The 15926-nt window shown below is 41.3% G+C and overlaps 1 protein-coding gene across 1 annotated transcript in view; it reads left to right on the top strand.

Annotated features, from left to right (window-relative positions):
* sspo (SCO-spondin) overlaps positions 1-15926 on the top strand; it is a 163020-nt gene that overhangs the window by 106817 nt on the left and 40277 nt on the right. The window contains 8 exon segments of the mRNA XM_051940433.1: positions 440-601; positions 2069-2185; positions 2276-2414; positions 3115-3311; positions 3405-3575; positions 4565-4692; positions 4778-4932; positions 6526-6572. Of these exon segments, the coding sequence (XP_051796393.1) occupies positions 440-601; positions 2069-2185; positions 2276-2414; positions 3115-3311; positions 3405-3575; positions 4565-4692; positions 4778-4932; positions 6526-6572 (1116 nt within the window).

The raw sequence follows: 15926 nt of genomic DNA, 5'->3' as shown, positions 1-15926 counted from the left end.
CATGTGTCTGTGGGGACACTCAGGGTTGATTGGATTTGGTTTTGTGTGTGCAATGAATGATTCATCGTGAACTCAACTCTGTCATCCCTCAGTTTTTGTCTGGTCCTTTAGCCTCACTGTAGATATGAAAAGGAATGGCTCTGAATTACTGTCAGGCCCAGTGGACCTTGAGTTTGACTTGCATTTCAAACAGTCCTGTAGGTCTTCATAGTCAGTAGCAACATCTAAAAACTGCTCAGTAAGAGTGTACAGATGTTTTTTTTCTCTGCATGAATACAAGAATCTAACCTTTAAGTTAGACATCTCAGTAGCTCAGGTATGCTTCTACAAAGGTCCTCAAACATTAAAACTTTATTATTGCAACAATTACAGCAGTTATTGTGATGATTACAGTCAATTATAATTAAGAATAGTGATGATAATCGCTCTGCTTTTCTAGATCTGTGTCACTGGAGTGTGTGGAGCAGCTGGACGGTGTGTGCAGAGCCGTGCAGTGGTGGAGTCAGGCAGCGCTTCAGACGGCCTCTGACTTCTCCTGTAGGACCCCGCTGTCCCAGCCAACAGACACAAAGCCAGAGCTGCAACACAGGACTCTGTCCAGGTACAGCTGCTTACCTCCACTTTAATGTTGGCATTCCAACTTAGCAGACTCTTAGATAATTTGGCATCAGCTGAACTTTTCAGCAGCTGTTAGACTGATTTCTTCTTTTTCTCTCTGAAACAACAGTTGAATAGTTTAATCCTCAGTAATTCACTAAAATTCCTGATGTCAACACTTCAACAGAAACTTTGCTGAACTGCCTTTATTTATTAAAGTTTTGTGTAAGTGCATGAATGTATGAATGATCTGGTAGTGCTGGACCACAGAATGACTGCAGATAAAAACACCAGCATCAGAGCACATCAATTTAAATATTTTTTTTTTTCAAAACTGATTTATTTTACCTGGGCTTAAAAAACATTAATACTGATACGGCTCTGCATATGTGGTGTCTGTAAATCAGCTTGTTGTCCACTAATTAGCCTCCAGCCCCTTTATATACTGAGGTAAGGGAGACTGGACCCAAAACTGCTCCAGTGGTGGAAGAGAGCTCTGCTGACCAATTACCTTATATGCAGGGTGTATGTACCATCTAATGTGTTTCCATGGTAACGTGTCTATATAGAAGTTTAAGATGCTAGAAGCTCTCAGCTCTCTGATTTTACACAAAAGCAGAAGAACAGAGGGAGCAGATTATTTTTTCAGAGCACTCTTCACGTGTATTTTTCAGTAAAGTAATCCTAAAGCTTTCCTCGATGTTCTGATTATTTGCAGTTTTTGGTTTTAACGAAGTGTTAAGAATTATCACTCACAAGTTTCAATTCCCTTCAATTCAAAGAGCTTTATTTTTCTGTGAAGAACTTCATTTGTGCCAGAGCATCTGTGCATATACTGTACATACAGTTCACATACATGACAACATAACATACATAATAGATACCAGCAACATACTATACACACATCACACCCAACATACCAGAGATAACAGATAAAAAGACCAGTAATAATTTAAGATTAAAAAAGCATATATAATCCTTACTAAAGTACAAGGTGCCAAATACATAAATAATTAAAAAGATCGAGGTGGTAGTAAAATAAATAAAATGGCTCAGCTATTCATAAATCTGATGGATGTGGGCACAAAACTTGACATGGCTCTCTTGGTCTTAAAAATGAGTGACCTGCATCTCTGACCTGAGGGCAGCAGACTGTAGTGGCTGTGCAGCGTGTGAATGGTGTCTGATGCTATCTGTATTTCTTTAAGTTTTGTCGTTCTGTTGTAGATGCTGATGAGTGGTTTTGCTCCAGTCCAATTATTTTACTGCTCATGATTATGATTTTGTTGAGTAGATTGCGATGGATGGTGGATAGGGACCCAAACCTGAACTTACCTGAACTTTTGAAATGTCTTTTTCTGAACTCCGCTGTCCTCCTTATCACTGAATCATTACTGTTCAAGCTCGTGCATTGAGCTTCTGTCTTTATTTACAGTATCAGGAGTGAATGAGTGAACTTATTGTTTCCCAGGTGAGCGCTGTGAAGATAGGGGGCGGAGCTACCAGGAGAGCTGTGCCAATCAGTGTCCTCGCAGCTGTGCTGACTTATGGGAGCATGTTCAGTGCCTCCAAGGATCCTGTCACCCAGGTAAACACTGACAATGGTTTCTTCTATCAGAATACTTGTATCCCTGGATCAGTTGGGACAGTGTGTCTCTCTGTTTTTCTGTTGTCTCAGGCTGTCGGTGTCCAGAAGGTCACTTGTTGCAGGACAGTCGCTGTGTGCTGATGGCAGAGTGTCGCTGTGGTATCCCATCAGGCAACGGGACGCTGGAGTTCATACCTGAAGAGGAGCTCACCGTGGACTGTAACACCTGGTGAGAACATCTGAGCTGGAAGAAAAGCTCATCCAAATGGATCTATCAATAGAACAGTAATCACATCATAGAGAATGGCTCACATTAAGTTCTGACCACCAGACTTTCAATTTCAATTCAAATTTATTTCGTCAAGGATGTGTAGCACAGAAATACACATTTTATGATCATCAGATGACCAGTCATACACACATGTTATGCCATACACACCCCTGCTTTAGATTCTGATCTGTTCTATTGTGCAGAATTTGTTGTGGCAAATTGAAAACACTTTGCTATGTCAGTGGTATATTTAGTATAGTATATGTTGTAGAGAATAACATACAGATTCTCAAAAGGGAGGCACACATGTAAGCAGCTTTTATCACTGAACAATATACAGAACTGTGTGAGTCTGACCCCATCATCAGTTTTCCACACTATAGAAGAAATAGTTTTTCCTAACTTTAGGCTGTCAGAGATGAAAACATCTTCCAGGTTGGACCACAGACTTTTCCTCTCAGGCTTCCTCTCTTTAAGCAGGTGACTGGTTGAAAGTCATTCCACTAAAATTAGATAATTCTCCAAGAAACAAAAATGCTTGACTATTGAAATGAATAGAGCTGTCATTTAACATGTAAATAATTGAGGACATAACAGTTCCATAACTTGTTCAGCTGAGTTTTCCAATGAGCGGGAAGTTTTGTCTCTCCATCTGCAGTGTGTGTGAGAATGGCTCTCTGGTGTGCACCAAACTTCCCTGTCCAGTTTATGAGGCCTGGAGCCCATGGAGCTTCTGCTCAGCTTCATGTGGACCTGGCCAGAGAATAAGGACACGCCACTGCCAGGACACAGAGGGCGGTCCTTCCTGTGCTGAAACCACACAGACAGAAAGCTGTGATCTGCCTTCATGTCCAGGTCTGAGATGAGACAAACAGCCATATGCACAATAAGAAACATTTACATTCAGCGGCGTGTAGAGAGCATATTTAGTTTGTTCTCTCTCTGTAGTAGGCTGTGTGCTGAGTGAGTGGTCAGCTTGGAGTGAGTGCAGCGCCTCCTGTGGTGGCGGCTCGTCGATGCGGAACAAAACGGTCCTTCACGAGCCGGAGCCTGGTGGGACGGCCTGTGTTGGACCACTGGAGCAACACACTATCTGTAACACCAACAGCTGCCTGCCTGGTAACACACACGCACACATTTAGTTACAGTCTCTTCAGAAAATATAACCTGTAAAGTATTTATGAAGAAAAAGCACATACAGTGGTCCCTCACAACATTCCAGACCGCGATGGACAAAAATCTGCAAAGTTTTATTATTTTTATTATTTATGTATGTTTTAAGGCTTTTTTAACCCCACACACCACAGAGCAACAGTATGCAGCGATCAGACATCTACAGTATGTGAAATGGAGTCCACATACTGAATGCTGCTATACTGGAGACAGAGGAGACTGATGCTACGGTCGCTGAGCCAATCAGAGCCCAACGCTAGACGCTATGCATTTCATTTAGGTTAAATATTATTATAGTATGTTTTAATTTTTTTGTTTTTTAAAATATAGTTTTATATTGTATTCATTTTTTAGGCTTCAAAATGCTTATTTTGCTGCAAAAATAATTGAAATATTGTAGCGATGGCAGAGCTGGCCGCTATGACTGAACTGTAGTGCTGCAATGCGCATGGGAGTCAGGGTGTTGGGGGTTTAAATGTCATTACTGTGGTTTATGTTAGTGTTCCAGTGTTATTAGTGTTTGTGTTTTATTGTGTTTTTGTGATTTAGTCAGCCTAGTTAGTTTGGTTAAATGTTCTATTGTCAGGACTGTGAGTGTGGAGTGTGTTCACTTCCTGCCACACAAGATATCCTGTTGCTCTCCATGTGTGTCAGAATAGAAGCATCTGTAAGTTGCAGAGTGCGTATAAGGCAGATATCCTTTCTCAACTGCCATTTTGCGATGCTATTTTCCACAATAATAAAAATATAAAGGTACCCATATACCGCAAAATCACGCGATATAGCAAAAAATCCACGATACCAAATGAAATTCAAAAATCTACGATACAGTGAGACTGTGAAAAGTGAACCATGATTTGACGAGGGACCACTGTGCATGTCTGTGCACTGATGTATGCCTGAGAAGTGATTCACTGTGTGTTTGCGTGTTGCAGAGTGTCCCGGGAGGCAGGTGTTCAGTGACTGCTCAGCTTCCTGTCCGTATACCTGCCAGGACCTGTGGCCTCATACTCAGTGTCTACCTGGACCCTGTACACCTGGGTGCTCATGCCCTTCAGGACAGGTCTGCCCACCTGTGTTTATATGTCTGTATGTGGGTGGGTGAATGTCAGATCTGACTCCTGACAGTCTCATTGTCTCCTCTAAAGGTGTTGTATAGAGGTTCCTGTGTGTTTCATGTTGACTGTCCCTGCTCACCGCTCTCTCTGCCGCCTGATTACCAAAACTGGAACGTCAGCGCTGAGGATTTCACAGAAGCCCTGCTGCCACCTGGAACCGCCATTCAGCACCTCTGCAACACATGGTAATACACCACACATGGTTTCATCTGTTCATTTAGGATTTAAGCAGCTGAGTCCTGTTGTACGTAGTTAAAGCTTTAGTGTGTGGATCTGGTCTGCTGGAGTAGCTTTAACTGTCCTGACTGAAGGATATGATCCATGAAGGAAAGTCTTTAGAGAACTTAAATGCCAGGCTGGACCCGGCTTCTCACACATCAAAAACACTTTGCATTGAAGAGCGATTTTAGTGGTTAAGGTGGTTTAAATGTTTTTCCTTTCTGCTTCTTAATGCCGGTATTCTGCTTCCTTTGTTCAAAAAGGACGTTCTAAAAGTGTCTGTCTTCCTTAAAAGTCCTCATCTAGTGAAAATCAAGGTTTTGTCCATGAGGTGTTTTATGCTAGAAGACACATCACAGGCAGAATAAACATTTAAGGTAGTTGCTAGAGGTACGGACCCGTACTTTCCATTTGCCAATCAGATACGCAAGATCTGGTCACGTGACTCCCGTTAGACGCTGGAGGTACAAACCCGTAACATCGGTACTACAGGTACGGACCTTAAACCTGACCCTAACCCTAACCTTAACCTTTGCTTACCTTTCAACAGTTTGCAGTGGTTAGCAGCTTCTTGACTCGCGAGACTCGCGTACGGGTCCGTATCTGTCTGGCAAATGGAAAGTGCCGTATCCGTAGCCCACAGGCTATGGGTACGGGTCCATATCTGTAGACACTACCAACATTTGTAACACCATGACTGAGAATTTCCACCTTAAAACTAGAGTATATTGATGGCAGAAACACAGATTTATACTTCCAGGGTTTCATCTGCAACAGACCTAAAGAACCAATCATGTTAGCTTGCATGAGCATTCTGTATCATTTTGCATTATTTTATAAAAATAATAATCTTCTTCTGTGTCATTATTTAATAGTACTACAATGTTAAGAGCACTCACTGATGCACCTTTTATCAGTTCATTGAAAATATGTAAAGGAGTAATTAAATTACTCCTTTTATGTTTGACCTAAGACGTCCTCATACCTCAAACTCTCTGTCTTTCAGGGCATTACACATCCTATGAGACCATTTAAACACATTTATGCAAAGAAAACTATTTGTTTGCATTTCAGTTTTCTAAAATCAAAAGGGAAAGCCTTTAAGCAAAGAATAAAAGTCACTAATTGTCTGTTCATTGCTGTGAACAGGACTGAAACCCTCTCTCTAAGAAACGTGACCACAAACGGCACCAATGGTTTCATTTATTTATAATAAATGTCACAAATAGTTTGCCCATGATGTTTTCAAAATACTACTCCTATCACCTTTCTTTTCTGAAGTATTGGAGTATTATATGGCTTTATTTTTTATTGTCTCAGTCAAACAGTGCACTCAGTTACTGTTCAGTTTGGTTCCATGATATCTGCTGTAATAGATAGTCTGGTGTGCAGCAGACATGCTGTAAGTCATTTCATCTTCCTTCCAGTGATTTGGTCCTCATTTAATATCACCTGAGAGGCTCATATGCTGACATACAGTCTCCAGTAATATAATAACCTATTTTCCCCTTATTCTAATCAACTTACTTGACCCTTGATTTTTTTCCAACTCTCTCCAGTGTGTGCCGAGGTGGAGTGTTCAGCTGTACCTCAGAGCTCTGTGATGGTGAGTGATGCTCTCTTACAGCTGCATTTCTTGCACTTTGTAGGGTCTGTCTTCTGGCATGAAAGCAAAGCAACAATGATATTTAGATAACCTGTGGATAGATATGTCACCCTATCTATACTTAGTAACAGCTACTGCACCAGTTGGCTGAAATGACTCAGCAGCAGTCACAACAATCAGAACCTACAAAGTCCATGGCCTGGTTTGTGTTTCTTTCCTGTTTTCAGTTCTTTATTTAACCATTTGAAGTTGAATTACACAGAAGTAGCCTTGCAGTTAGAAAAAGCATTCGAAGTCAGCAAGCAGCCAACAATATGAAACCCTTCTTTCATTTTCAAACAAGTTTCAATAAATACACATTCCAGAAAGAAGGGATGCATATTACTTGCAGCTAGAGCATCGTTGGTTCACATCCCGGCATTCCTGGGATCTTTCTGCATGGAATTTCCATGTTCTCCCTGTACATGTGTGGGTTTTCTCCAGGTTCTCCAGCTTCCTCCCACAGTCCAGAAACATGCTGAGGTTAATTGGTGATTCTAAATTGTCCGTAGGTGTGAATGTGAGTGTGATTGTTTGTCTCTGTGTAGCCCTGTGACAGACTGTTACCTGTCCAGGTGTCTCCTGCCTTCACTCCAAGTCAGCTGGGATAGACTCCAACCCCCCATGACCTAAATGAGGATTAAGGAGTGTATAGATGATGGATGGATGGATGGATGGATGGATGGATGGATGGATGAGTTGATGGATGGGTGGGTGGGTGGATGGATGGATGGATGGATGGCTGGATGGATGAATGGCTGGATGGATAGATGGATGGATGGATGAGTTGATGGATGGATGGATGGATGGATGGATGGATGGATGGATCTATCAATCAGTCGATCTACTCCATTTGTACTACCCACTTGTACTACCCACTTGTAGTGCTCACAGTTAACATCGACTTTCAATGCAATAAAAGAGAAACCTGAAACAATATTTTTGTATTACTACTACCAATATATGAAAAATATCAATATTTTGTACATTTGTATTGTTCCTGTGTTTGGCCTACATATATACAGTGATTGATGTCCTAGTTCCCACTCACTCTCCAGCGGTTTGAATCCTCTCCTGTAAGGTGTGCTTTCTGTTGAAGTAATGCAATATTTAGCCTGATACCACCATGGAAATTCTTGGTATTTACGTGACTTAATGCACTTCAGTGAAAGTCAAAATAGCTGTTCCATTTCCATTTATATATTCTGCAATGAGTTGTTTTTGTCATGAAGCCTTTATACATTCTATATATCCAATGCCGACTGTTTAACTCAGCACCGACTCATCCAATCCTGTTTTTAAGAGCTGGATCAAAATATAAATGTAATAAAAGTAAAATTAGTAAAAAATCTTGTTTTACAAGGCTTGTTTTAGTTTCAGAGGATACAAATCTTCAATTGATTTATTTGATTGAATTCTCCATCACTATATATCCAAATTTACTTAGCTCTAAAGGAAGCCATAATGAACCTTTCCCAATGGGAAGGCATTCAGTATGTGTCAACATTTACTTTCAGATGGAAAAGATCTTATAGTTCTGTTGGAGTACAGTTTACTGTAAAGCTCTGCTCTCTGCACATTTACTGCATATCCTTCATATTCACCTACAAATATCCATCCATCCATCCTCTATAATTCAATTCAATTCAATTTTATTTATATAGCGTCAATTACAGTCAAATTGTCTCAAGACGCTTTACAGAACCCATATGCCTGACCCCCAGAGCAAGCCCAAAGGCGACAGTGGCAAGGAAAAACACCCTTTTAACAGGGAAGAAACCTCGAGCAGAACCCGGCTCTATATAGGGGGGACCCATCTGCCTGCTGGCCGGGCGGATTGAGAAGGACAGAAGAGGGCAAGGGGGAGGGATGGGAGAAGAGGGAGGGGTGGGAAAGCAAGGAAAACACAACACACATTTGGATACATGCATGACAGGATATGTGACACAGACAAAGTATAAGCTAACATTGAAAACTGACTCATAGTTTACTCTTGTGATGTACGGCTCTGACATTAAACATACTCCTTATATAGCTAGCAGTAAAATTCAAACAGTATGTAAGTCAGCATAACAGTATAGTGAAGGCGATGCAGAGTTGACTGGTGGAAAAAGGGAATTGGAAGCAGAGGGCTGGAGGAAGGTCAGCAGCAGCATCCCACAGTGGACATGGTGGAGACTGGACCAGCTGGTGGAACATCGACCGCAGATCTGAAGCATCCAGCTCTGGGACCAGGGACACTCGGAGAAATAGCACAGGGGGAAACAGAGTGAATGTACTGCAATAACGGTATACATATTAAATGTAAAGGTAGATAGAGAAGGGCTCAGTGCGTCAAGAAAAGTCCCCCAGCAGCCTAGGCCTATAGCAGCATGACTAGGGGCAGAACGAAGGGACGTCCAAGAGGGGGTCAGCTGTACAATGAAGACACAAGCCGAACCTCTGTGGGTCACCCAGTCAGCCCCAACTATAAGATTTGTCAAAAAGGAACGCTTTAAGCCTGGTCTTAAAAATAGAGAGGGTGTCTGCCTCCCGAACCCAAACTGGGAGCAGGTTCCACAGGAGAGGCGCCTGATAACTGAAGGCTCTGCCTCCCATTCTACTTTTAGAAATTCTAGGAACAACAAGTAAGCCTGCAGTTTGAGAGCGAAGAGTTCTACTAGGATAATAAGGTACTATCAGATCTTTAAGATATGATGGAGATTGGTTATTAAGAGCTTTATATGTCAGAAGAAGGATTTTAAATTCTATTCTGGATTTAACAGGAAGCCAGTGAAGAGAAGCAAGTATGGAGGAAATATGATCTCTTTTGCTAACTCCTGTCAGTACTCTCGCAGCAGCGTTTTGGATCAACTGTAGATGTTTGAGAGAGCTATTTGGACAACCCGATAATAAGGAATTGCAATAGTCAAGCCTGGAAGTAACAAAAGCATGAACTAATTTTTCTGCATCACTCTGAGACAGAATGTCCCTGATTTTTACAATATTACGCAGGTGAAAAAAGGAAGTCCTACAGACTTGCTTTATGTGTGAGTTAAAGGACATGTCCTGGTCAAAAATAACTCCAAGATTCCTCACAGTAGTACTGGAGGCCAATGTGATGCCATCCAGAGTAACTATTTGCTTTGAAAGCGAGTTTCTAAGATGTTTGGGGCCAAATACAATGACTTCAGTTTTGTCTGAATTTAGCAGTAGGAAGTTAAAAGTCATCCAGGTTTTAATGTCCTTAAGACAATCTTGCAGTCTAGCTAACTGATCAGTTTCATCTGGCTTCATAGATAAATACAATTGTGTGTCATCTGCATAACAATGGAAGTTAATACAATGCTTCCTAATAATATTGCCTAAAGGAAGCATGTATAATGTGAAAAGTATCGGTCCTAAGACAGAACCCTGAGGAACTCCGTGATTAACTTTAGTATGCTCAGAAGAGTTATTGTTGACATGCACAAACTGGAACCTATCTGATAAGTAGGATTTAAACCAATCCAGTGCTGTCCCTTTAATGCCAATTGAATATTCTAGACGCTGTAATAAAATTTTGTGGTCGATTGTGTCAAACGCTGCACTAAGATCTAACAAAACAAGTATAGAGACTAGTCCATTATCTGATGCTATGAGAAGGTCATTAGTAACTTTCACTAGAGCTGTTTCTGTGCTATGATGCACTCTGAAGCCTGACTGAAACATTTCAAACAAATTATTCCTTTGTAAGTGTTCACATAATTGATTTGCAACTGTTCTTTCCAGAATTTTAGAGAGAAATGGTAGGTTGGATATCGGTCTATAGTTAGCTAACACATCTGGATCTAAAGTGGGCTTTTTAAGCAAAGGTTTGATGACAGCAACCTTAAAAGCCTGTGGTACATAGCCTGTTACTAGAGAGAGATTAATCAGATCTAACATTGAAGAATTAATTAAAGGTAAAATCTCCTTGAAGAGTCTAGTTGGGATAGGATCTAAAAGACATGTTGATGGTTTGGATGTAGAAACTGTTGAAATTAGTTCAGAGAGACATATAGGAGTGAAGAATTCTAAAGATTCATCAGGTCTAACAGCCAATTCAAAAGCATCTGTGACATTTGTAGGAAGGGCCAGATTAATTTTATCTCTAATCAGAACTATTTTATGCGTAAAGAAGCTCATGAAGTCGTTACTGGTTAAAACTAAAGGAATACAAGGTTCAACAGAGCTCTGACTCTTTGTCAGCCTGGCTACAGTGCTAAAGAGAAACCTAGGGTTGTTCTTGTTCTCATCTATTAAAGATGAATAATAAGTTGTCCTGGCATTATGAAGAGCTTTTTTATAGATTACTAGACTATTTTTCCAAGCCACATACACTACCTCTGAATTAGTGGAATACCACTTTCTTTCCAGCTTTCGGGATGCCTGCTTTAAAGTCCGCAGCTGGGAATTATACCAAGGAGCAAGTCTTCTCTGAGATATAACTTTCTTTTTTACAGGTGCAACACTATCAAGAGTTGTACGCAGTGAGGCTGAAGCATTATTAACATAATAATCCACTTCTGTGGGGGTAAAATAATAATATTTGCCTTCTGATTTATCAGTAAATGTTGCTGGATTAAACAGTGAGGGTATTATTTCCTTAAATTTAGATACTGAATTGTCAGACAAACACCTACTGTAATGATATTTGTTCTCAGCTGCTAAACAATCCTTTACTTTAAATTGAAACGTTATCATAAAATGGTCAGAAAGAAGAGGGTTCTGGGGAAATACTGTTAACTCATCAATTTCTAAGCCATAAGTCAGGACAAGGTCAAGAGTGTGATTAAAACTATGAGTTGGTTTATTTACATGTTGAGAAAACCCAATTGAGTCTAATAATGAATTAAAAGCTGTTGTAAGGCTGTCGCTGTCTACGTCAACATGAATGTTAAAGTCACCCACAATAATAACTTTGTCTGAACTGAGCACGAATTCAGATAAAAAGTCTGAGAATTGAGATAAAAACTCAGAATAAGGAGCAGGAGGACGATATATAACAACAAATAAAACTGGTTTCTGAGCTTTCAAATTTGGATGAGAGAGACTAAGAGTGAGATTTTCAAATGAGCTGTAATCAGGTTTAGGCCTCTGGTTCAATTTTAAACTAGAATGGTAGATTGCTGCTACTCCTCCTCCTCGGCCTGTGATTCGAGGAATATGACAGTTAATATGACTAGGGGGAGTTGATTCGTTTAGGCTAACAAATTCTTCCTGCTGCAACCAGGTTTCAGTCAAACAGAACAAATCAATCTGGTGATCAGTTATCAACTCATTTACTAGCAGAGATTTAGACAAGAGAGATCTAATATTTAACAGACCACATTTAATTTTCCTGTCTCTTTGCTCTGTTGAAATAGAGGTATTAATTTTTATTAAATTTTTGTGGTTACTATTTGTTTTGTATATTTTTGATTTGATTAATTTATTGAATTTTGGTGGTCGGGGGACAGACACAGTCTCAATAAAATTAACTGAATTAACTGAATTACTGGAGGGTGACAGCTGTGAGGAAACTGCAGAGAGGTGTGTAAGACTACAGCTCTGCATCCTGGTCTTAACTCTGGGTTGTCATGCTTTAGGAGTACTACTAAAATCAGCCATATTCCTAGAAATGAGAGCTGGACCAGCCAAAGTGGGATGGATGCCGTCTCTCCTAATCAGACCAGGTTTTCCCCAAAAAGAGCTCCAATTATCAATAAAGCCCACGTCGTTTGATGGACACCACATAGACAACCAGCGGCGAAACGACGACATGCGGCTAAACATGTCATCGCTGGTCAGATCAGGCAAGGGTCCAGAGAAAACTACGGAGTCCGACATGGTTTTGGCGAAAGTACACACCGATGCCACGCTAATTTTGGTGACCTCCGATTGGCGTAACCGGGTGTCGTTACCGCCGACGTGAATAACAATCTTACTATATTTACGATTATCTTTAGCCAGCAGTTTCAAATTTGCTTCTATGTCGCCCGCTCTGGCCCCTGGGAGGCATTTAACTATGGTCGCTGGTGTCGCTAGCTTCACGTTTCTGACTATGGAGCTGCCAATGATCAGAGTTGGTTTCTCAGCGGGTGTGTCGCTGAGCGGGGAAAAACGATTAGAAACATGAAGCGGTTTGTGGTGAGCCGGGACAGCAGGCTTGAGTTTAGGACTGTTTTTCCTACGAACTGTCACCCATCCACCCGGCTGTTCGGGCGCTGCTAAGGGACGGCTAACAGATGCTACACAAGCTAAGCTATTGCGGTCCGCACCGGCTAAGGGGGCCTGGCTAGCTGCTAGCGGGTTATTTTCCATGGTGCGGAGCCGCGATTCCAATTCGGAGAGCCTCGCCTCCAGAGCTACAAAAAGGCTGCACTTATTACATATATCGTTATCACTAAAGGAGGCAGAGGAATAACTAAACATGTGGCACACTGAGCAGGAGAAAGAGAGAGAGGAAGAAGCAGAAGCAGAAGCCATGCTAACACCACAACACAGTGCTGAAACAGGAACAGGAAATGACGCAATACGCTCACCGTAACGTCAGACGTCCAGGATCAATCACCATTATACACCGCTTTATCCTCATTAGGGTCGCGGGGGGTGCTGGAGCCTATCTCAGCTGACTCGGGCAAAGGCAGGGGACACCCAGGACAGGTCGCCAGTCTGTCGCAGGGCCACACATACAGACGAACAATCACACTCACATTCACACCTACGGGCACTTTAGAGTAACCAATTAACCTCAGCATATTTTTGGACTGTGGGAGGAAGCCGGAGTGCCCGGAGAAAACCCACGCATGCACAGGGAGAACATGCAAACTCCATGCAGAAAGATCCCAGGCCCACCCCGGGATTCGAACCAGGGATCTTCTTGCTGCAAGGCGAAAGTGCTAACCACTACATCACTGAGCAGCCCCCTACAAATATCCAAAAGTTTAAATAGTTCATAAAAATTTCAGAAAGTGCATTTAAATAAATATAATTTGCACATATACAGTCTTGTGGAGTCAAATGCAGGTGATTTACCAGCAGTTGGTGGGTTTGATTTGGAGTTTCATCTCATGTGGAGTCCCTCAGCTAGAATTGTTGTTCCCATTCGTCTCTTCAGGTATGCCATAAATCCAGATATTCTCTATCAGCCTGTCCTTTCAGTCCGTTCAGCTGCTTGTTAGTCCACTGGAGGACCATTTCATTTACTGTTGACTGTAGTGCTGATTCTGCTTTGTCCACTCAGCTCATTCAGCCTGTTGTGCGGTTTCCTCAATTCTTGTTAAATCTCCATGAGCTGTTGTTTACTGCCCTACCTGAGTTCATTCAGTATAGTTTGGAAAGTAGCATCACCCACTCTATCTTCCTCACTCACCACATGGGTTGAGAGCACCTTCATTTGTCACTGTATTCTGTTGTAGACATTCTTTTCCGACTTCTTGTAACAACCCTAGTTTTCCATTCTGTACAAAAATACACACTTCACACACATCTGAAAAACACTCAGTCATCCTGCTAAACCATGGGTGACATCAGAACTCAAGCTACCACCTGAAGTATTCACCATAAACATGCAATCTCATCTTTTGTAACCTCATTCTTGAGCTTTATTTCAGTTTCACTATTAGTGCAATACACTTTCATTGTTGTTTTTCTTTTTCTGGTTTACAGTTGTCTTCTTGTGTATTTACACTACTATTAAAAAGTCTAGGGTCACTTAGAAATGTTCTTATTTTTGAAAGACAAGAATTTTTTTCAATGAAGACAACATTAAATGAATGTGTAGACATTGTTAATGTGGTAAATGACTATTCTAGCTGGAAGCAGTTGATTTTTAATGGATTATCTCCATAGGGAGGAGCATTTCCAGCAACCATCACTCCTGTGTTCTAATGCTACATTGTGTTAGCTAATGGTGTTGAAAGGCTCATTGATAATTAGAAAACCCTTGTGCAGTTATGTTAGCACATGGATAAAAGTGTGATTTTTCATGGAGAACATGGAATTGTCTGAGTGACCCTAAACTTTTGAGTGGTAGTGGAGTTAAAATGTATAATATAAAACAAATCAAAGGTATCAGAACACAGGAAACAAACCAAAATCAATACACATGCTTTCTACAGAATGCTTTATTTCCTCCATTTCTTCGCTTACTTGGATCCAAACATTGTGTGATGGAGGATCAGATTTTAATTGCTTCACTGTAACAGTCTTAATGGCAGCCTCTAACAGGATTTAGAACAATTAGATTGCAGCGCTTCCTTCAAAGCTTCCTAGAGTTACACCAAAAATCACAGCATTTGGGCTTTGGGAATATCTTAATGGAAGACACTCAGCTTTTCAGAAATGTTGTTAGTTTAAACATGACCATGCAATGGTATCTTGAACAAGTGGGTGGAGAAGGAGCTGAACCATCACAGGGAGTACAGTGTCACAAAGTGCAGCCACTCGTATCCTCATATGAAAGCTGAATGTGTGAATATCTCTTTGGTTTCATCTGAACATCATCCTGTGTCCTCCTACTTTTGGTTTTGGAACATTCTGGTGGGTTGTAGTTAATGCCCTTTTCCAATAGAGCAGGAAATGCAGGTATTTCCCAACTTGGGTGTTTATTTTTCATCTAAAAATACAGTCAAGGATCTTTTATTTGCATCAATAATTAGCCTCCTGAGGCTCATGAAAAGGTACACTGGGGCCAAACATATTAACAGTGGAAATCCATGTACTAATGAGTGAAAAACACCCTGACTGACACATTGTATAAATTATTCTTCTTTTCCTTTCGGCTTTTCCCTTCAGGGGTCGCCACAGCGAATCAATTGCCTCCATCTAACCTTGTCTGCTGCATCCTCTTCTCTCACACCAACTACCTTCCTGTCCTCTTTAACCACATCCATAAACCTCCTCTTTGGTCTTCCTCTAGGCCTCCTGCCTGGCAGTGGGAAACTCAGCATCCTTCTACCAATATATTCACTCTCTCTCCTCTGGACATGTTCGAACCATCTCAGTCTGGCCTCTCTGACTTTATCTCCAAAGCCTCTAACATGTGCTGTTCCTCTGATGTACTCATTCCTGATCCTGTCCATCCTGGTCACTCCCAAAGAGAACCTCAGCATCTTCAGTTCTGCTACCTCCAGCTCTGCCTCCTGTCTTTTCCTCAGGGACACTGTCTCCAGACCAAACAACATGGCTGGTCTCACCACAGTTTTGTAAACCTTTCCTTTCATTTTAGCTGAAACTCTTCTATCACACATCACACCTGACACTTTTCTCCAGCCATTCCAGCCTGCCTGTACACGCTTCTTCACCTCATTTCCACACTCTCCATTGCTCTGG

Source organism: Acanthochromis polyacanthus, chromosome 20, assembly GCF_021347895.1.
Source record: "Acanthochromis polyacanthus isolate Apoly-LR-REF ecotype Palm Island chromosome 20, KAUST_Apoly_ChrSc, whole genome shotgun sequence".
Classification (NCBI taxonomy): Eukaryota; Metazoa; Chordata; class Actinopteri; family Pomacentridae; genus Acanthochromis; species Acanthochromis polyacanthus.
Note: the sequence above shows the minus strand (reverse complement) of the source record. Positions and strands in the feature narration are given on the sequence as shown.